This window comes from Peromyscus leucopus, chromosome 10, assembly GCF_004664715.2.
Source record: "Peromyscus leucopus breed LL Stock chromosome 10, UCI_PerLeu_2.1, whole genome shotgun sequence".
NCBI classification, from domain to species: domain Eukaryota; kingdom Metazoa; phylum Chordata; class Mammalia; order Rodentia; family Cricetidae; genus Peromyscus; species Peromyscus leucopus.
In genome coordinates, this window is record NC_051071.1 from 2,349,998 (window position 1) to 2,371,663 (window position 21,666).

General features: G+C 48.1%; 1 protein-coding gene across 1 annotated transcript in view; it reads left to right on the forward strand.

The window, feature by feature from the left end:
- Evc2 (EvC ciliary complex subunit 2) overlaps window positions 1–21,666 on the forward strand; it is an 85,378-nt gene that overhangs the window by 25,459 nt on the left and 38,253 nt on the right. Inside the window, exons 8-11 of the mRNA XM_028882358.2 lie at window positions 7,638–7,962; window positions 14,087–14,326; window positions 16,329–16,504; window positions 19,233–19,392. Of these exons, the coding sequence (XP_028738191.1) occupies window positions 7,638–7,962; window positions 14,087–14,326; window positions 16,329–16,504; window positions 19,233–19,392 (901 nt within the window). The remainder of the gene's footprint in view (window positions 1–7,637; window positions 7,963–14,086; window positions 14,327–16,328; window positions 16,505–19,232; window positions 19,393–21,666) is intronic.

Here is a 21,666-nt window from a genome sequence, read left to right on the forward strand (position 1 = left end):
TGGAGTGAGGTGTGGTGGGATGTGGTGGCTGGGGGAGTGTTGTTTTCCACTCACATGAGGACTTGGAGGTTAGGAAGCCTTTCCAGGAACACAGCTAGTAGTCAGCAGGGTTCTCAACAGTTATAACCCCAGACAGACATATCCCTAAGGCTCACTGGTCAGTCAGCCTAGCCTAACTGGTAAGCTAGTGAGAGACACTGTCTCTTAGAGCAAGGTAGATGACTCCTGTGAAATAACACCTGAGGTTGTCCTCTGGTACACACACACACACACACACACACACACACACACACACACACACACACGTGAACTAGCACTGAGCAGGGGAGGGCCTAGAAGCAGAGCCAACCAAACAGTGCCAGGCCTGTGTCCCTGGGTTTAGAAACCTATGTTCCATGGCACATAGCGTAGGTCCGAGGTAGAGCATTTCAGCTGTGTCTCCTCCCAGGACAGACATTGTACTGAGTCTGACTCGTGGTGCTTTGTGACCTACTTGTAGACCTTGGCAGTGCAGACTCTGCCTTACTTGGGGGGTGCTCCTCTCTTGTTCAGCAGCTCTGTGAGCAGCCAGGCCGGGAGCCTTGGGTGCACAGGACCAACTTCACACAGTGTTGAGGCTCAGGCCTCCATCCATTTCTGGCTTTCAGGGTAGTGTGCATGGACTGGATATTTAGGCTTCGTATAGCTGTTCACAGCCCTTCTTCATTTTTGCTCGATTCTCTAATTGGAATGCCAGGGATGGCAATTAAAATTTGCCACCTTGTCTTAGGAAGGCAGAGATGGGTGGGCAGCTGGGAGGCAAGCTCTTGGCAGGAACTCAAAAATACCACCTCATATATTGTGATATGAACACAAGCAATTATCAAAGCATTTCCTAGCCAAAAGTCAGATGTTAGCCTGCCCTCCCTCCTCCCCAATAGGAATGAAGAGTTCAGTGGGATGATTTGATTTGGATAATCAACAGCTGGGTGTTTAATTTGCACATACACAGGACTCCGCATGCTTCTGACCCAGTGAAGTAGTCCTCTTCAGCAGGAGTGTGTTGCCCTCTTTTGATTCCAGATGTGAAGGGTGTCAGGAGCCCAGCCCTCCTCCATCCCGTCACAGGCAGCTCTCTATGGTGTTGCAGCTTGCTAATTCTGATGTGGGAGTGTCGACATTCTTAGTGACTCTCAGGGCTGTCTCTTCGTTTCTCCTTGGTTGCTGATCTTATTTTGCTGAGGAGCGTTTCACATCGATTAGCAAGCATGGCTGTGAGATTCAGCCTAAGAGTGAAATTCATCCCTCCTCTCAGAGGCTCACCCTCCTTCCTCAGCTCAGTTGTAAAAAATATTTTATTGTTATGGGTGATCTGCCTGCATGGATGTCTGAGCAGCATGCATGGGTCTGGTGCCCACAGAGGCCAGAAGGAGTTGTTGAATTCCATGGGGCTGGAGTTACAGATGGTTGTGAGCTGCTATGTGGGTGCTGGGAATTGAACATAAGTCCTCTAGAAAAGCAGGCAGCGGTCTTTAAAAAAATTTTATAATTAAAATTTTGCATTTATTTTACATACCAACCACAGTTTCCCCTCCCTTCTCTCGTCCTGTTCCCTCTCCACCTCCTGTCTACCCCACCCCCCAATCCACTCCTCCTCCATTCAGAAAGGGGCAGGCCTCCCATTGGAGTCAACAAAGCATGGCATATCAAGTTGAGGCAGGATCAGTCTCCTCTCTCTGCATCAAGGTTGGGTGAGGCATCCCAGCATGGGGAATAGGTTCCAAAAAGCCAGCTCATGTACTAGGGACAGATCCTGATCCAACTACTAGGGGCCCCACAAACAGACCAAGCTACACAACTGTCACCCACATGCAGGGGGCCTAGGTCGGTCCCATGCAGGCTCCCTAGCTGTCAGTCCAGAGTCCCTGAGCTCCCACAAGCTCAGGTCAGCTGTCTCTGTGGGTTTCCCCATCATGATCTTGACCCACCTTGCTCATATAATCCCTCCTCCCTCTCTTCAGCTGGACTCCCAGAGCTCAGCCCAGTACTTGACTATGAATCTCTGCGTCTGTTTCCATCAGTTACTGGATGAAGGCTCCCTAATGACAACTAGGGTAGTCACCAATCTGATGGCAGAGAAGGTCAGTTCAGGTACCCTCTCCACTATTGCTAGGAGTCTTAGCTGGGGTCATCCTTGTGGATTCCTGGGAGTTTCAAAGGTAGTGGTCTTAACCTCTGAGTCATCTCGCCATCCCCACTCCCCAGCTCAGGCTTAAAATTTATTGACTCAATTGTGTTTCAGCCTCAGTGGTTGGACACTGGTTTGGGTACCTAGTCTGTCTGTCTGTCTGTCTGCCTGCCTGCCTATCTGCCTTCCTTCCTTCTAGAATTGTCAGAATTGTCATTTTTTTTTTTTTTTTTTTTTTTTTTATCTTTCTTTGTTGACCTGTCATGAGGTTTAGGAGCTCCCACAAAGGAAATGTCAGGGGCTTAGTGTGCATGGAAATCAGTCTCTCATGGGATCCTTACTAAAAATAGCCCTCTTCTCTCGTAAGTCATTTACCCTGCTTGTACTTCTTACTGGAGGTTTAGCCGGGCTTCTCACCCAGCAAGCGGGCAGCGTGACTGTTGCCACATTTCCAATGCCCGGTGCTACTGTGCCCTTTTCTCAATGCTGACCTACTCCTGAAAGGCTGGCCTGCTTGTTCAGCTTTGCATCACAGGCCGCCTCCCACAGAGGATTGGAGAGGGGGGTGTGTCCTTTGGGTTTTTTTTTTTTTTTTAATCAAGTTCCCTGACTGTGGTCACGAAGGAAGTGGGCTTGGTCCCAATGCATGCTGGGACCTGTTATGAGGAAGGAGAAACTGGGTAGGATTGAGTGATCACAGAAGGTTCTCTTAGAAGCATGGTGTGCTTCCAGTAATTTAGTTTCACCCTAGCCAGAAACCTGGTCACACCAAGCATCTGGCACCATACGAAATTTTCATGGGTGCTTAATTTTCAGCCCAGGGAGCTGTCATTCAGAGAGGCCCACTGGCTTGCCTGAGGTTCTGTGGGTGGTGAGGAACTTGAATCCAGGCTAGAGCACTTCCAAATCCACTGTGCTACTGAAGATTGTCTTTTATAAATACTGAGTGCAGATGCTTCAGAGACAGAGAACCTAAGGGAAGACGTTCAGAGCTGTGTTTCTTTCTCTGATATTTCACTTACTGCCAGTTCTGAGCTGTCTGTCACTGCTGCCCCTGTGCCCTCTGCAAATGGTTTTGTACACAGTAGGTGTAAAGGGAGTCCTTGTTGTGCTGAAGTTGTCAATACACATATTGAGTAGTTTTTTACATGCTAACCATATGGTGTGTTTGTGTTTACAACTCCCGTCTTTTTTATTCTTTCCAAACATTCTTCAAAAGTAGCAAAGTGGTCCTCCTCTGTAAAAGCCCACAGTGCAGGAAGATGGAGCTGTTTGCTGGCTTCTTTGGGTCATTTATTCTTTAGGGTTGCTTCTTCATACTTGACACACTTTTAAAAATTAATTGATTGATGGGTATTTTAGGAGATCCTGGCTGAGGTCCAGTTCTGTGCTCAGCATAGTGGTGGTCCCTGCCTGAATACTAGGTTTTGTCTTCGTGCTATATACATGGCAGAATACAAATGCCTTGGTGTGGGGACTCGAGGCTCCTCATCCTGATCATCCTCTTCCTCTTCTTGGAGACTGGGTCTCATGGAAGCCAGGCTAGCCTCAGAGTTTGCTTTGCGACCAAAGATGAACTTGAATTATTGGTCCTCCTGCCTCCATAACCCCAGTGCAGGGATTACAGGTATGCACCAGCATACCTGGCCCAGGAGTTCTTCTGAGAGAAGATCCACTACACTGAGTGGCGGTGGCAGCGTGCTAAAGGTGGGATGGGGTGTGGGCATCTCTGAGTCAGAGTAGCAGCTGCATGGGCATGGTGCATTAGAGGGTCACACAGAGCTAGGAAAAAAGTCTCTCTACAGCAGCAGCACCTCCATCTTGTATCCCCAAACTACTTTTTTTTTCATAGCATCCCTGGCTGCTAGAAGTCACGACACATGGTGAGGGGTGTATGGGGGGATTCTGTCTTAGCCACCTAAGCCAGAAGTTCTTGAGTTCAAGGGCTTTCTGCTTCATTCATGGATGGGCCCCCCATGCCTCAGGAAGGAAAGAGTGAACATTTCCAGGCACAGAGGCCCAAATACTCAATGAAGGAAGGTCCAGGAAGAAAGATGCTAAGAGCCCACCCTGGGGCTTTTACTGTATTTGGGTTGGTGACGAGCTGCTGGTTTGAAGGAAGTATCACTGGTTTTCTAACATTTCTCTCACCTTCTCTGACTCCCACTTAGTGATGATTCTCAGTGAGTATTTCCCCTGTCTCTCACTGCCTAGTTCCCATGTTGATGGGGTGTAAGTGTGATGTTTGGTCTCTACAGGGAACCTTGCAGTGTTCTTTCCATGGAAATTGGCTTCTGATGAGGAAAACTTTCTCTTTGCTAATGCCGAGCTGTTTTGTGGGTTTATGCTTACACTAGCTAACTTGGAGACACCAGATTTATTCTAAAAGAGGCTGTGGCTGCTCAGGTTCCTTCTGAATTACTGTTCCTCATGTTGCTTTATGAGTCCTTTTGCCCATTCAGAAAAACATTTGCTGCTGTGTATATCAATTGCATATCCTAACTTTTTTCTGATACCTTGCCTCATTGTTTGGTCAGAGTAGTTAATTTTTATAAGAACTAAATAAGAAAGAAGGCTGGGACACCATTCTCATTTTTTTTTTTTTTTTATCATCAGTAGCCTACCAAAGTGTTCATTGTAGTTGGTTCTTGGAAATTCTAAACAATGGTGTTTCTTAGATGGGTATAGTAGACATTACAGAGTAGTACAGGAGTCCCGGCATCAGAACCCCATTCCGTGTGACCCCAAGTACCTGTCTTCTTGATGTCATGAAGGATTTCCTGGGGGTAACGGAGAAAGATGTGTATTTCATTGTCCTGTAAATGATGACTGGTGAATGAAGGGTGATGGAAATGTGTCCCTTCCCCAGCGGACCTAATGCTATGTAGAGTGAGAAATTTGTTCTATTTATCTTTTTTGTTTGTTTGTTTGTTTTTGAAGCCACTGGGCAATTACAATGAGTGTTAATACATCATTAATAGCTTGGAAATTTAAATGATTTGAAGAAACTCTTTTTCTGTGTCTTGTGGCCTTGGGACATTGACAGTTTTTTCTGTTGCCACTTCTGACAGTCTGTGCAAAGCACGAGGCAGTGAAATGGCTACAGCCAAAATATCTCTGAGCTGGGTGCCTGTCAGACTATCGGCTCTGACTCCTCGCCAGTTTCCCCAGGGCAGGAGCTGCTACGGAGCGAAGTATGAGTATTTAGGGCCAACAAGATGTTAGGAAACTGGGCTGTGAAATTGTTATTTCTTTGCTTGATACAAATTTGAACAGCAGTCTAAGGCCATCCCCATTATGCAGGTGGGAAAACTGTTATTTATTATGCGGTGCAATGTTATTTATTAAGCTGCACTGTTTACCTTGCAAGAAAAGTCATGAGGTACAACAAAGCCTACTATAAGAGTTTTTTTTAAGGGAATGGAACAGAAGGGATGTGCGTAGGCCTATGGAATGACCGTGTAGGAAGAGAGGGGAGGAGTATGTGGAACCCTCTTTTATAGATTCCCTCCACACATGCACATATGGGCTTATGACGTGAAGCATGTGCATAGATTACGTGATCGTGCTGCTCGCAAATTACATGATCATGCAGAGCATGGATTACGTTGTAGGACGTAAGGCCCTGGGATGACTAAGCATCTTGCCAGCACACGCATGGTCATGTAGCTGGGGGAGTGTCTAGGAATTCTAACAAAAACTAAGTCCTTTACTGAGCTCTCCTGGTTAGTACGTGGCTCGTTAGGCAATCATGAGAAAGAATGGGCAGTTTGCCCAGCCCAAGCCACCATAGTTTCTGAATTAAGGAATAAATGATGGATGCAGCTGCCTGGCATGGTGCTTTCGAGCTTGCTATTCGCTTGTAACAGATCACTGCAGTCTTGGCAGCTCATGATAGAGAGCTGTTTGTTATCTTAGGAGTCTGGGGATCGGAATCTGAGGGATTCACCAGGCAAAAGTCAAGCTTTGCAGCTTCCAGGGACAGCCTCACTCAGCGCTCAGCCCTTCCTAGGTCTTCCGAGCTTCAATCTTCTCTTGCATTCTTTCCTTCCTCATATCCCGCCTCCTCTGATCCTAATTCCTCCCCTACCTCTCTCTTCCAAGTTGAAAACCCTCTATGGATGCTTGGATTCTCATGTCAGCTGCCGAGCAATGGCTCCATCTGCAGCCCAGCTCCTTTGTCTTGTGACTGGTAGTCCACGTGTGCAGGACTGAAGACCCAGTGGGCGAGCTCTTCTTCCTCCTGCCCCACCAGGCCTCATTAAAGGTGTGAAGTCTGTTTTGTCTGTCTCAGAGTAGAACACAGCTTTTCTTTCAGAACTTGTGAGGTTCTGTCTGGCTCATTTAGCATTTAACCGTGCACACACCTCTTTAAGGCATCTCCTGTGATTCTTTCTGGATCCAACAGAGTTTTCCTTGCAGTTAAGTGCTTGCTGAGACAATGAAGGAAGCCAGTGCATGGATTGCCCTTTAAAATGAGACTGATGGGGGGCTGGAGTGATGGTTCAGGGTTAAGAGCACTGGATGTTCTCCTAGAAGAATAGCCTTTATTGAAGTGCCTTTAACTCAAGGTAATATTTTCCTATAGCTCTTCAGGTAAAATATATGTAGGTAAATAGCCAGGTACCCATTTCTCTGTCCTTATGTGTATCTATATAGCTTCTTGACATTTACAGATGCATGTTGAGGGGTTTCCAGATAGATGGCATAGCTAAGATTTGCTTTCAGTGCTCAGACACACATGGCAAGGAATAGAAGTAAGGGGATCGGTGAAAAGTGACAAAATTCAAGCAGACTGGTGTGGACCACAGTGTGTTCTCCATTTTCAAATGCTTGGGATTTTCTGTGATCGATCCCTTAATACTTTTATATTGTTTACATCCCATCAAATGACAGATGATGTGTACTATTGCAGAGCATGAGTAGAGGAAGGGTTAGACCTCTGGAAAACAGTTGGGCAGATGATCTGAGAGGCTAAGAAATGCTGCAGACATCCCACAATTTAAAGGCAGAAATTTTGATTTTTGGTTCATGGGCCAAGGGAATGGTCCATCAAGATGGAGAAGATGTGGCCACAGGAACGGCTTAAGGCTGGTAGCAAGAATGTGAGACTCCTTGCTTATATCTGGGGGGGATCAGGAAGCAGAGACCAGACAGGAAGCAGGGTGGGGTTAAAACCCTCAAGGCCTGAGTTTAGCATCCCACTTCTTCCAGTGAAGGTGTACCTCCTGTGGTTCTGTAACCCCCGCCAAACAGGGCCACCAACTGATGAACCAAATGTTACACAAATGAGCCTGTGGGGGGACATTTTGCATTCAAATTATGAAAGAGTAGAAGGGAGAAAAAATGGGAAGAGAAGGAGGGGAAAGAGAGAGAAAAAGCCTTACCCACAAATACCTTAAAGCCTGACGGTTTGGGGGAGCCCCTGTTTCAGTCATGTAATGGAGTCCCTTTGACTTCTGTTTTGAAGGTTGGAGATCGCAACCCTGAATCAGGCAGATGCGGACCTGGAGGCTTGTCGAAACCAAATTAGTAAGGACGTCATTGCCCTTCTGATGAAGAATCTGACCAGTGGTGGTCACCTCTCTCCACAAACAGAGAGGAAGGTGACAGCTGCCTTCAGAGAGCAGTTTCTGCTGCTGGAAAATGAAATACAAGAGGAGTATGAGCGGAAGATGCTGGCACTGACAGCAGAGTGTGACCTAGAAACAAGGAAGAAGACAGAAACCCAGTACCAGCGAGAGATGGTGGCCATGGAGGAAGCAGAAGAGGTGTTGAAGCGAGTTAGTGAGAGGGTAAGGTAGCCCTGAAGACTTGTGCATTCTTTATTCCTCCTCAAGGTCTCATTTAGTTATCAGTGCTTCAGCCAATCCATCCATACATCCACATATCAAAGTCACCTCATATCAAAATCTATCCACCTATCAGTTGTCTATCCACTTACTGATCCATCCATCCACCCACCTATCCACTTACCCATACATCCATTCTTTCATCCATCTATCCAACCATCATCCTATCAATTTACATATCCATCCACTTATCTACCCATTTATTCACCTATTCACCTATCCACCTATTGATCGATTGATCCATCCATCTAACCATCCACATATCAATTTACCAATGCACCTATCTACCCACTCATCTATCAATCCACTCGTCAATCCATCCACATATCTATCCATCTATCCATCCATCCACCCATCCATTCATATATCAATTCATCTATAATCCACCCATCCACCCACCCATATATCCATTCATCCATCCATCCATCCATGCATCTATTGTTATTGTTTAGATAGCCTTGTGGAGAAGCCTTCTGAGTTTCCTTTACTTTCTGGGCTTAGTTGGTTTTGTCTACTTCTTGAATCTTATGAGCCTCTCTCCTCCCTCTAAGAGGGAGTGTTAATTTGGAAGACATTGTTACAAGAATTATCCTGGTTCTGCATCTGGTGCCCTATGTTCTAAGTCCTCTGAGTACCCCTCAGAATGGATTGGATAAGTATTGGAAGAGAGGAGTAGTTAAGAGGCCAGTGGCCAACCTGAGAGAAGAGATCTCCTAGGCTCAGCTGAGCGAGTCTGAATGGTGTTCCCAGCAAAAGAGGTGGTTGTCCAGACTATGCCAGCACAGGTCTGAACACCCGTGTCCTCTAGAGGCCCAGCAGCTTAGAGAAACCGCCTGAGAGTTGACTCTAGGCCCCACCTGCCAGATAAACACAGCATCTCTCCAGAAGTGAATAAAAAAAATCTCAGGTAATGGCTCAGGGTCACTCAGTCTCCAGCACAGACACGGCTGCCGTAAAGGACAGGCAGGTGTCACCTGTTCCCTTGCTCCAGGGACCTGCCTTGCCTCAGTGCTATCTTGTTTGAGGTGGGGCTTGTGGCCTGTGTAGTTGCTATACTAGGTCCCTGTGGCTGCTAGAACAAGGTGGCACACATCTAATGTCAAAAAAAAAAAAAAAAAAAGAGAGAGAGAATGTGTTCTTTTGTGATTCTGGAGTCTGAAAATACAATTCTGGGTGTCAGCAGGTCCCAACTCCCCCTGGGGTCTTTAGAGAGGACCTTCCTTGTTTGACAGATTTGCTGGTGGTTCCATGTATTCCTGGGGTTGTAGCTGAGTCACTTTAACCCTGTTCCAACCTCTCATGGCCTCTTCCTGGAACCCTGTCACCTCTTCCCTGTCTCCTGTAAGGACACTTGTCATTTGATTCAGGGTCCTGAATGTACGTACATATGAGATCCTTAACTTGGTTCGACCTGCAAAGACCCTTAGAAGTTCGGATTTACAGGTTCCCAGGTAAGAGGTCAGGACCTAGACATGTGCATGAGTTTGGGGGTGGGTGTTATTCTGCCCACTCTAGCTTCTCTGGTGATACCCCCTTCTCTAAAGCCCTGCCTATCACTGTGGTTCAGCCCACGTCTCCCTAAGCCAGGCTCTCAGGGAGTGAAAAGAACCCACTTCTGAAACCAAGACACAGAGATAATCACAGATCCAGGGGGCCTCACCATGCTGATACCCCTAGCCATTGGACTGCTCTGCCACCATGCAGTGAGTGTCACCTCCCCTTGCTATGTGGCCTCATTCCCACCCTGTTGGTGTCTGTAGCGTTTTTTTGTACTTCACTGTCGTGGCCGTGGTCCTGCGTTCATGATGGAGCTTGGAGAATGGATCCCAGGTCTGCCTGCATTTCTCTTTCTTTGTGAAGCCCAGGCCTCCATCCTTGTCTATATAAACCTGCCTTCCCTAGGCCCCAGCCCCTCTCCCACCCTCACTCCTACCTTGCTAGCCTGTAGTTGGTGCAGTGAGTTCCACTGCTCTGCATCATGGCTCACCTGTCCAGAGACGAGCGACCTCCTGTGAACCACGCTGCTTCCCAAATAACAACTGAGCTGCACAGCTCCTAGGACCAGTTCGCTTCCAGCCTGTGCAAACTCCTGCAGGGCATGCAGCCACAGAACCTTACAGTGGTCGGCCATGGGCGGCAGTCATCTTCAGACAAAGTGCAGAAAGGTATTCGGGATGGAATGTATCTCTCCCCCTGGAGTTAGTCTATGCTCACATCGACATGTCACAGGGCAGCCACCAATATGTCACGTTTCAGTTTTTATGAGTCAGCTCAAAGCTCAGTATAAACTGGAAGAGAAACAAGAGCTTCAATCAGTGCTTGATAGTGTCAGCCCTGCATGGGTGCTGTCATGGTTTCCCTCTGGGTTAGTTACTTTTCTGTTGCTGGGGCAAAAGGCAAATTAGGGAAGAAACAGTTGGCTTTGGCCCACACTTTCAGAGGGAGAGAGTGTCTGTCAAAGCAGGGAGGCAGGGCAACGTGAGAGTGAGGGTGGTGTGGCAGTGAGGAGGCAGAGCGATCACATTTCATCCACACACAGGAAGCACAGAGGAAGAACAGAGACCCTAAATGTCCACCCCCAGTGACATGTTTCCTCCAGCAAGGTTCCACCTCCTAAAGGTCCATGACCTTTCCAGACAGCACTACCAGTTGGGGACAAAGTCAACCTGGGGAGGGTAGCATTTTATATTCAGACCACCACACTTATTCTGTTGCTATGATAAAGTACTTTTGACAAAGTTCCTTGGGGAAAAAGGGCTTTATTTCAGCTCACAGTTCCAGGTTATTTACAGTCCAGCAGGACTAGGAAGTCGAGGCAGCAGATACTTGAAGCAACTTGTCGTAATACATCCACAGTCAAGAGCAGAGAGAAACAAACACAACACGCTAGTGCTCAGCTCACACTCTCTGCTCTTGCATAGTTCAAGATCCAAGCCTAAGGAATGGTGCTGCCCAATCTTAGCATGGATCGCTCCACATTAATTAATGTAATCAAGACAGGCCTCCATAGACATGCGCATGGGCCAACCTGGTCAAGGCGTTTCCTCATTCACTCTTCTTGGGTGATTGTAGATGGTGTCAAGTTGAAGTTCATGGTTTAATGTCATATTTAAAGAAACCTCAGACATATGAAATATGTACATATGAAATATTTACATTTGAAGGTGGGGAAACTGAGGACCAGGAAAGCAGAGCCTCATAGCTCAGCTCCCTAAGGCCCCTTGAGGTCCTGACCTACCTTCTCCTCCTTCTCCTCACCTGCTATAAATAGCACCCTGAATAGTGCTAGCATAACACTGGGAATGCTAGAGATGCCCAAAAAGGAGCATGTGGTGCAATACAGTAAGGTTGATCCCTCTTCTGTACCTAGGCACTTTTGGCTATTTAAGGACCTGTATCCTGCCTGGGTCCAGGGAGGCTTCCTAACTCCCTCTTAAGCTTCTGAAAGAGAAAGTTTCCTTCTGTGTAAGAACTTGACATTGCATCACAGATAGACGTATTTTTATAAAATGGTTTTCCAGTTTGCCAGTCTCGATGAATGGAGTCCAAGGAGCTAACTGAGGAAATCATAATTTCACATTTTGGATGGTGTAGAGTGAACTGGGGTGCAGGAGCAGCTCTGGGACAGCTCAAAGCCAGCCTGCAGTTGGCTGAAGCACCTTGCTGGCCACGCCTCCTCTCAGTGAAAAGCCTCTTTCATTGGAAAGCTCAGTAGGGATTTGGCCTTGGGGGATCTCTCATGGTATCCTTTTACTAGTGCACATTTACTGACAGCATCTAGTAAAATAGAAAAACCCTATACTAAAAATGGAGGTTTCTCCAAGCATGGTAGCTCATGACTGTAATCCCAGTAGCTGGGAGATAGAGGCAGGAGGATCCGGAGTTCAGAGTCATCCTCAGCTACTTGGTAGGTTCACAGCCAGCCCAGGCTATGTAAGACCTTCTCTCTCTTAAACAACAAAAGCACCTGGAGAGACAGTTCAGTGGTTAAGAGCACTGACTGCTCTTGCAGAGGACCTGAGTTCTATCCTAAGCACCCACATGGCAGCTCACAACCAAGGCAAATGATATCGTTTTTTTGATCTCCTAGGTGCTAGGCATGCATGTGGTGTGACATAGAAAATAACTAAGTATTAAAAACTTTAAAACAATAAAAGCAAAACAACAAGAACTCCGGTGGTAGGTTTAGTGTTTCTCTGAAGGAGTGGGCAGATCAGACCGTGCTCTGTCTCCGTGGCACACTCACTTGGCCCTGTCGTTCTTCTGCCAATGTAGCGAGTGTGCTGCCTTCTCTCTGTGTGGTTTCAGAATCCAGACCTTGAAGGTTTGCCTATGGGGAACTTAAGGGAAGGTCCTGAACTTCTCTGAGCCTATGGCTCTGACCCTGCAAATGGGAAGACGTCCATTTTTGATGGCTGTGTAATGAATCACTCATTAGAGGCACTTAAAACAGCAGGATCTCCCAACTTCCATGGACAAAAGTCCTGGCAGAGCCCAGCTGGGTCCTGTGCTCAAGATGCCTGAAGCTTGCAACTGAGGTCTCCTTTGGACCTTGGGGTCCTGGGCCTAGCTCTTCATGTTGTGGACACAATTCACTTTAGTGTGTGTAAGACTGACCGTCAGCTTCTGGAAGTTTCCTTTGACCATGGATACTCCACTGTCACTGTTGAGTTCATGGCCAACAGGAGAGAGGCTGTCTCTCTTTTAAGTGAGTACTCACCCCACTCCCCCTTAGGGGCTCTCATGTGATATAGCCGTAGCTATCTACGATGGAGCCTTCCCTCAACCCCAATTTACTCAGAGGCAATGGAGGAGGGACCTAATTACATCAAGGCACTGGGGTGGAGTACCGGGATAAGTGGGTAAAGAGCCTGCTGTGCACATGTGAGGGCCTGAGTTTGGATTCCTAGCACCCATGTCAAGCAGGCATAGTGATACATCTGTCACCCCACCTCTGGGAGGCCAGAGACAGACCCCAGGGGCTCACTGGTAAGCCAGCCCAGTCGAAACAACGAGCTCCAAGTTCAGAGAGACCTTGTCTCAATAAGTAAGTTGGGCAATGAAAGAGGACACTGGATGTTAACCTCTGGCCTCCATACAGGCACTTACACACACACACACACACACACACACACACACACACACACACACACACGAATGGTAATCTCAGAAGTGGCCACCCATCGTGTTCTAGTTTACACCCTCACACATGGAAGTATCATGACATATCCATTGGGGTCCTATGATCCCACTTACCCGAGGGGCGTAAAGAGCACCTCCCTCCAGATGGGAGTGCTCCCACTGTGTGCAGCTGCCCCAGATCTCAGCACAGGCAGCCAAGTACCATTTCTCAGCAGCTCTTTCCCTCTTCACTGAGGAGCTCAGCTCGGGCCTGATTGCTGGCATTTTTCTCCTCATTGACGCTGGGAGTCATCTTGTGAGTCTAACTGTGCTATCCGTTGACACATCGGCGATTTCCATTTCTTGCAGACACTTTTCAAGCAATCTGATTTGCAAATTGGCACATGCCCGCCCACTGTGAACTTTCTGTTTTACACCTGTTCTGGCAGAAAATTCAGATAACGGGGAAGGATGGGTTAAAACAGCATCTTCCCAGGACTCAGCAGCCTCAACACTGTCAGCTTGGGGCTGTGTGTGTGTGTGTGCGCTTGCATGCATGTGTGTGCTATGTGTGTATGCCTGGGTGCACTGTGTTCATGTGTGAGTGCATTTGTGTGTTTGTGTGAGTACTGTGTATACACATACACACTTGTCTGCCTTTGGATGTACTGCTGTGTGTGCATACACATGCATTTACACAGTGAAGTTGTCTATGTCTGCACATGCTCCTATATACAATGCACAGGGTTCATATGTGGTTACATGTGCACATACACTGTGTGTGCCTGTGTATGACATGTGCATGCAGAACAATGTGCATGCATTGTTTGTCTGTTTTGAGTGTGCTGATGTATCCATCGTTTGTATTATCTACATGCATATGTGCACGTGTGGGTGCATGTTCACATCCATTTGTCTCTCTCACAGATTCTTCTTCTCTCCACAGTCTGCTGCAGAGTGCAGCAGCCTTCTGCGGACCCTCCATGGGCTGGAGCAAGAGGAATTGCAGAAGTCCCTCGCCCTGCACCAAGCAGAGGACTTTGCCCAAGCCCACAGACAGCTGGTTGTTTTCCAGAGAAACGAATTACGCAGCATCGTCTATACCCAGATACAGAGCGCAGTGGCCAAAGGGGAGCTGAGGCCCGAGGTGGCTAAAATACTGCTGCAGGACTATTCTAAAGCACAGGTAATGTCTGCACTCAGGCTTGCCCCATAGAGAGGCATTTTCTAAACCCTTGGTGACGTTCCCTCATAGAGCTGAGTCCTGTCTTCCTTCTGTGCTGGGCCCTGGGAGCTTTCTATTCCTTCTTCCTGTAAAGCGGTGAGTTTCGGGCATGTAGCGCAGAAGGTGACTCATAGCGCAAGCCATGGGCTCAGACTGACTTGGACTGGATTCTGGTTCTACCTCTATTAGCTGTGGGTCCTGATGCAGTGAAGGTTTAGTGAGCTGATCCTTGGCAAGTCGTTTTAAGCTTTACAAAAAATGTATCACACACACATGCACTCAGATACACACAGTAGTATAAACACCACTAGATATTAGATAATGCGTCTACACACGCATGTGTAGAGCAATTTATGTATATCTAGAATCCAGGGTCTATGTCTAGATGGACCCCTAAACACGAGTGTAAAGATTGTTCATGTAGACTTCCTAATTGGTAGTGAAAGTAGTTTGCTGAGCGTGTCAGTATTGCGGGCGATTTGCCCACTTCGAAATGATGGAGAAGAACAGGAGCAGCCGGAGGCCATAGGACTCAGCCTTCACCTAATCCTTAGCAACGGCAGCTGAGGGTGGCCAGCCAAGTCTAGCTTCAGATTTGGGGTTCTGGCAGATGCTGAGTGAGGGGGTCTGATGTGGGGCAGAAGGGGAGAAGTCATCGCTCTAAGCCTGTTAGGAAGGGAGACTTCCAGAGAGAACACACCGTCTCTCCACATGGAACTGGGCTCTCCCCACTAACATGCTATGGTTGTAGCTCTTCATGTAGATGTCTGGACCCCACAACAGCACAGATCTTGAGTTTACTTCCCTCCCATGATGCACGGCACTGATGCCTAGTACTAGACATATGGAAAGACCATGTGTCATTGTAAACAAACAACAGAAAAAGAGGTGTCCCCCTCCCCACCCACTGGCTTTAGTACTGTGTGCACACTGCACTGTTTATGTGTTGGAGCTGGCTGTGAACGTCCTGATGGCCTGTGGATCTGGCTTTATGGCAACCCATGGAGTGTTACTGCCACAGTCCTAGCTCGAGAGCTCTGGGTCCCAGAAGGCCCAGGGCAAAGCCAGCTCTGCTTCGCGCTCCTAAAAGCTTCGATCCTCATGTGCTGGAACACAGACAGGCCACCGTCCGTGTGGAAGGGGGCTGTCCAGGCCTCACAGGTCTCTGTGTAGCCAGTGTCTCCACAGAGAGAAGCAGCACTGGCTGACGGGATGGCCACTGGTGCAGCTGCTCTGAATGGACTGCTGTTGTCACTTGGATACCGGGTGACAGCTAGGTTTGGAGGACAGCCCCCGCCCCCCGGAATCAGGGTGTCTGGAACCCAGACCCAGATGGCTGATCTCAGAACTCTGCCTAGGTACTTCCAGCCACATAGATTTCCTCATCTGAGCTCAGCCATTTCCAGCAGCGTGGTTGATATGCTATGTGAACTTGGTTTCCTTATCTGTAAATTGGGAATAATAATTCTCTCCTCCAATTAAAGTGGGGGAGGCTCAGAGCATGCTTGCCCAGAGATAACCATCCCAGAGGACCCAGAGACAGCAATTGTGACTGTGACTCCCCACAGCTGCCCTTTGCACGTGCCCTGCCTGTCCCATCTCCTCAGCCACCATGGGGCTGGATAAGTGGCTGATTCACCCCAGAACATCAACAGGTGTCCCCAGCTGGGATGTGCATGGCGGGTGCAGGGTGACCGATGGCATAGGTAACACATGTGGCCTGTTTGGTGGTACAGGCACATTGCTGAGGGGGACATACCTTACATCTGGTCACCAGGGCACTTCTCAGAGCCCTCTTATTCACACCCCACTTCCTCATAGCCTTTGTTACAGCAAGGAGGTTCAAGGCGTTCATCACAGTACCAGTATGTGGATTGTCTTCCAAAAGGAAAAGTCATATTTTAAATGTCCACAAAGACTTCCCAGTGTTCTAATGAGGCATGCACCCCATTCTGTAAAACAGGAGAGTATAGAAGAGCTGATGGACTTCTTCCAGGCCACCAAGCGATACCATCTCAGCAAGAGGTTTGGCCATAGGGAGTACCTGGTCCAGAGCCTGCAGGCCATGGAGACCCGCGTGCAAGGGCTGCTGAGTACGGCGGCCGCTCAGCTGACAAGCCTCATCCACAAACACGAGAGGTAAGAATGTATAGCCTCATGAGGTTGCGGGGGACAGAGAAGCTGCCCCAGCCTTCCCGTCCAAAAACCGCTCCTTCCTGTCCACTCAGCTATGCCCGAATGCTGTTGCCTGGTTCATCAAGGGGATTCTTTTGTTGTACAATTCTCTCACAGTAGACGTTTTAAAAGCGTACATGATAGTCAAGGCAATTGTACGATGACCAGACCCCACCCCATGTCCCTACCACTCAGTCTCTGCTAGCTCTGACTCATGGCTTTATGTCTTGTCTGGGACTGTTTGGAGGAGCAAATTCTGAGCCACATTTTCTGGATAAATCCATGAAGAAGGCTGACACCGATTTTGTGGTGGGACAGCCCACTTCTCCTCAGGCTTGAGCACCTGCAGGATTTGGCATTGGCCCTCGCCCCTGAGAGGAATAGACGTGGAGGCCTGGCTTGGGGCAGGACCAGCATTGGCTATCGCCACTGAGTGGAATAGCCGTGGAGGCCTGGTGTGGGCTCACATGGTTTTCCTTGGCAGTACTAGGGACCACTGTGAGTGAGTGGTCGGTGTCAGGCAGGGCTCTCAGAAGCTCCCCTCACTGCCTCTGTCACAGTCCCTGCCCAGCCATGCTGTGAGGCAGCTTCCTCGTAAACAGTGAGATAGGCTGTCTAGGTCTGAAACAACAGAGGTGTGTCTGTGAGCTTGGCCCTGCTCGTGACCGTGCATGGTTTTGTGAATTGGTTCTACACCTCAGGTCATATTATGGGGACTTTGCAGCTTCCTGCCGTGGTTAATAAAGATTCAATAAGATGCAGATTATGTAGGCACTGCCCATCTTAAGATGGTAATGGATTCATCACTGCAGTCTGCTCGGCATTCCTAATTAATTTTCACTGGCGTGAAAGGAGGGCTCCTCACCTTTCCCTGAAGAAACAGCAGCTGCCTGGCTGCCCTGAGCGGTTTCCAGTGAAGGCCATCTTACCTCTTATTTTGAAGAGTGGGCACAGATTTACATTTCCCTCCCTCCCTCCCTCTCTCCCTCCCTCCCCTGATTTCTCTGTGTGTGTGCTTACCCCTGTGTATACATGTGGAGGCTGGGGGTTGACACCGAATGTTTTACTCTCTGGCTTTCCACTTTACTAATTAAGACAGAATTTCTTCACTGAGTCTGGAGCTCAGAGATCGGCTATCCTGGGTGGCCAGCAAGCTCCTGAGATCTGCTTGTCCCTATCTGCCTCACCATTACCACTACTACCCCAGCCCTTCTCCTGCCTGGGGTCACAGATGCATGCTACGCATGCCCAGCTTTTCACATCCCTGCTGAGATCTGAGCTTAAGTCTTGTGTTTGCACAGCAACCTCTTTAGCTGAGTAACTGTGTCCCCAGCCAGACTGGCATCCCTAATGCACCTTCCTACCCCATTCCACCGGGATTGTCTGGTCTGTGCCTTGCTGGGGGCACACCCTTCCTGGGGGCAAGGGATGCAGACAGGCGGAGGAAAGTGATAGCAGGAAAAGCACACACTGGACAAGGCTCTACAACAAATAAAAACAGAAGGACAGACTTTAGGAGAGCTAGTATAGGGACTGGCTCACGTGGTCACAGAGGCAGGGAAGTCCCTCCAGCTGTCCAAATGGTTGTTGTAAGCCAGGGAATCCCAGCCTGAGGGCAGAGATGGGGTGGCTGACACAGAGTAAACTGTGAGGCTCAAAGAGGGGGCGTCTATCGTTCATACTGTAAGTTTGCTCTACTTGGAACTTCACAAGTTGGGAGTTGTCTTCACATTTTGGAGTTGTCTCCTTTTTTGTTGCTGCCACAGAACGCCACAGGCAGGATGCAATGCCAGTTAACTTGGTGCATAGTCTGTCTGGAGCCTGGAAAGGCTAAGACGGCGTCTGCTGAGGGCCTTCTCTTGTGTCAGACTGTGCATAAGGCACTGCACTGTGTCAGTGCTTACGAGAGAAGGGGCAAGGGCATGAGACTCCCCTTTCACACTTAGCCCACTCCTTGGCGATAGCACTGATCATCTCTTGAAATTAAAATTCAACGGTGTATATAAAGTAATGGGTTTCATATGGAATTTTCATAAGTGCATGCCATTATACTTTGTTCCTACATACACGAGCACACATGCATGTACGCACGCACGCACGCACGCACACACCTTCCCTGTCCCTTCTCTTCCTCTCTTGCTGGCCTCATTCTTTCTCACACATCACCCCCTTTTCTGATGTAGCTCACTGGTCAAGACTCAGGCGTTTTGGACGAACATTCAGACCATTGCATGAGTCTCTTATTCATATGCTGGTATCATCTGAATGTCACCCAGATGTCCCTAGAAGTCTCCACAGCCTCTCTTTGGCTTTCCCTCCTCTTGACCTGGGATTCTTGGTCTCCCTGCTTCTTGGGAAGCACTCTTCCTACCCGGTGGTCTCTGCAGATATCTTTTTCTCCCCAAACCTCTGCCTATTTCTGACCCATCTGACCCGGGCTGAGCTTTCTCCTTCCATCTCCGTCTACCCTGACCTCACTCTGCTGGTCTGACACTTGTGTCTCAGTGGCAACTTCTCCTCCTGGAGGTTTTCCAGCTTGAGAACAGCCTGATAAGAACTACACACTCAGCCTCGCAGCAGTCCAGCCTACAGATGGAAGGAGCCCACATGCGGTAAGACTTGTGCGCACTGCTCCAACAGCAAGGAGCAGTGCGCACAAGTCCACATTCCTGACTCCATCTTCTCCTTGTAGGGCTGGCTACTTGGACGAAGATCAGATGGAAATGCTGTTGGAGCGTGCACAGACAGAAACCTTTTCTATAAAGCAGAAGCTGGACAATGACTTAAAGCAAGAAAAGAAAAGGCTCCACCAAAAATTAATAACTAGGAGAAGGCGAGAACTTCTGCAGAAGGTATGTGAGGCAGTGCGCTCTTTATTTCTGCCGAACCCTTCCCACGGGGTCACAGGCATAAGCACAGAATGATCAGAGCTCACGGCATGATGTGCCCTCTGCGGTTGATTAGTAGTGACTTCTTAGAATGCTATGTGGAGGGGGATTCTATGCAATCTTAGTACACTAGAGTTTGTGGTGGACTAGTAATGTCTGCATTGGAAGGAAATCGAGGATGATGATAGGTACTGACCTTTATGTTTAAGCAGTGCTGTGTGTTAGATAAGACAGTGTCTTTAATCCTTATGAGGTGCAAAAGTGACAGTCACTCTTTCACTGGAGAAGGCTTTCCAGAGCATGTACAGCATAGATGGGACCTGAGGACAAATAGGTACTTGAGGCAGGCAGGAGGGACCAGTGCAAAGTTGCAGGCAGTGGGGCAGCACTGTGTTCCAAGTGTAAGTGCTGAGACCAGAGTTCACACTACTGCATTTAGCAAGCTTAGAGAGCAGAATGGGGCTGAGCTTTGTGAGAAGTTAGAACAAATCCGGAAGCCACATGGGACCACAGAGACCCCAGGGTGACATGAGGTAACTGTTGGGCCACCTGAGTGAAGAGAAGAGAAGGGACAGAGAGCCAGGGGGCTTTCAGCTAAATTACTAGAAAGTGTTATTTTATTCTTTGATAACCTCATACATGAATTCTATGTGTTTTGATCTTCTCCACCCCTTAGATCTCTTCCCTAATATTCCCCTCTCAACTTCATGTCCTTTTCTTCTATTTTCATCTTTTAAAATGTGTGTTTGATCATTTTGCTTACATGTATGTGTGCACCATATGCATGTATGTATGTGTGCACCTTATGCATGTATGTATGTGTGTATGTATGCACCATATACTTACCTACCTGATGTCCAGAGGTCAGAAGAGGGTATCAGAAGCCCTGGAACTGGAATTATAGATGGTTGTGAGCCACCATATTGGTGCTGGGAATTGAACCCAGGTCCTCTGGAAGAGCAGGCAATGCTCTTAACCACTGAGCCATCTCTCTGGCCCCCTTCTTTCTATATATATTTTAGTATATAACCTACTGAGTCTAATTGGTGTTGCCCATATTCATGTGGGAGTAGGCTGATGACTGGAGCATTGACAACACACCAGGGATTGTATCTCTGAATAAAACTGACTCTCCCCTGCAGTTGCCAACTCATACAGCTCCTCAGCCTGGAGTGGGGCATCGTGAGTCCTTCCCTCATCATGCCAGAATGCTCACTGGTTAGATTTAGTGCAGGTCCTGTGCATGTTGCTGTAGTTGTTGAGAGCTCATCCTTGTCATGTCTGGGAATACTCTCATGACAGAGCTCCAAGTCCTCCAGCTTTTACAGTCTCTCTGTCCCTTCTTCCTCAATGTCCCCTGAGCCTTGGGAGAGGAGGTGTGATGTAGATGTCCCATTTGAGGATGAGCATGACCCAGTCTCTTGTTCTCTTTGAGCAGTTATGAGTCTCTGTGTTAACCACCACCTGCTGCATGTAGAAGCTTTTTTGGCCAAGATTGCGAGCAGCAGTGATCAAGAGCTTTTTATTATCAAGTCGTGTCCAACAGAAAGCCATGCTTGTGACTCTGATCACTAAAGAACGTCCCATCACTAACTACCCCTTCCAGTTATGAGGAATAAAGTGGGCAAAGCAGGGGAGCCCAGAGCCATATCTCCTAGACACTCTGGCCCCATCCAAGGTTAATTCTGGAAGGAGGGCTGGACTCCAGTCCTCACTACAGATTTTGCTAGTGTCCTGCAAGCATTATTTCTAGCAGTTATTTTTGATAAATATTGTGACTCAGAAGTAGCAATAGCTCCATGAAGGCTATATGTCGTATCCCCAATGCCAAGGACACGGCCTGACACATGCAGTCAATAAATAATTGGCTCAAAAAATATCGAAGGATTGAATGAATGGTTGTGCTGGTCACAGCATGAACAGATGGAAGATCAGCGCCTTGTGTTCTGAAATAGAATGGAGAGTGTGGACCTGCGGTTATAGGTCCACGTGATGGGCATGTTCATGCAGGGCAGGTCTTTCCTACTGCAGATCCTTACCACCAGGCATTTGTCACCCAGGAGGTCCTTTCTCCAGGACTTTCTTCAGGTCTTCTTTAAGAGGATCCACTGACTTCCTCATTACCTTGTGTCTCACAGGTATCAGCATTGGCTTCCGTGCTCAGATATCATGCTTTCTACTGACTGCATGCCGGGCACACAGTAGGGCTAACAGCAAGTGTTCACTGCTGCAGACTCT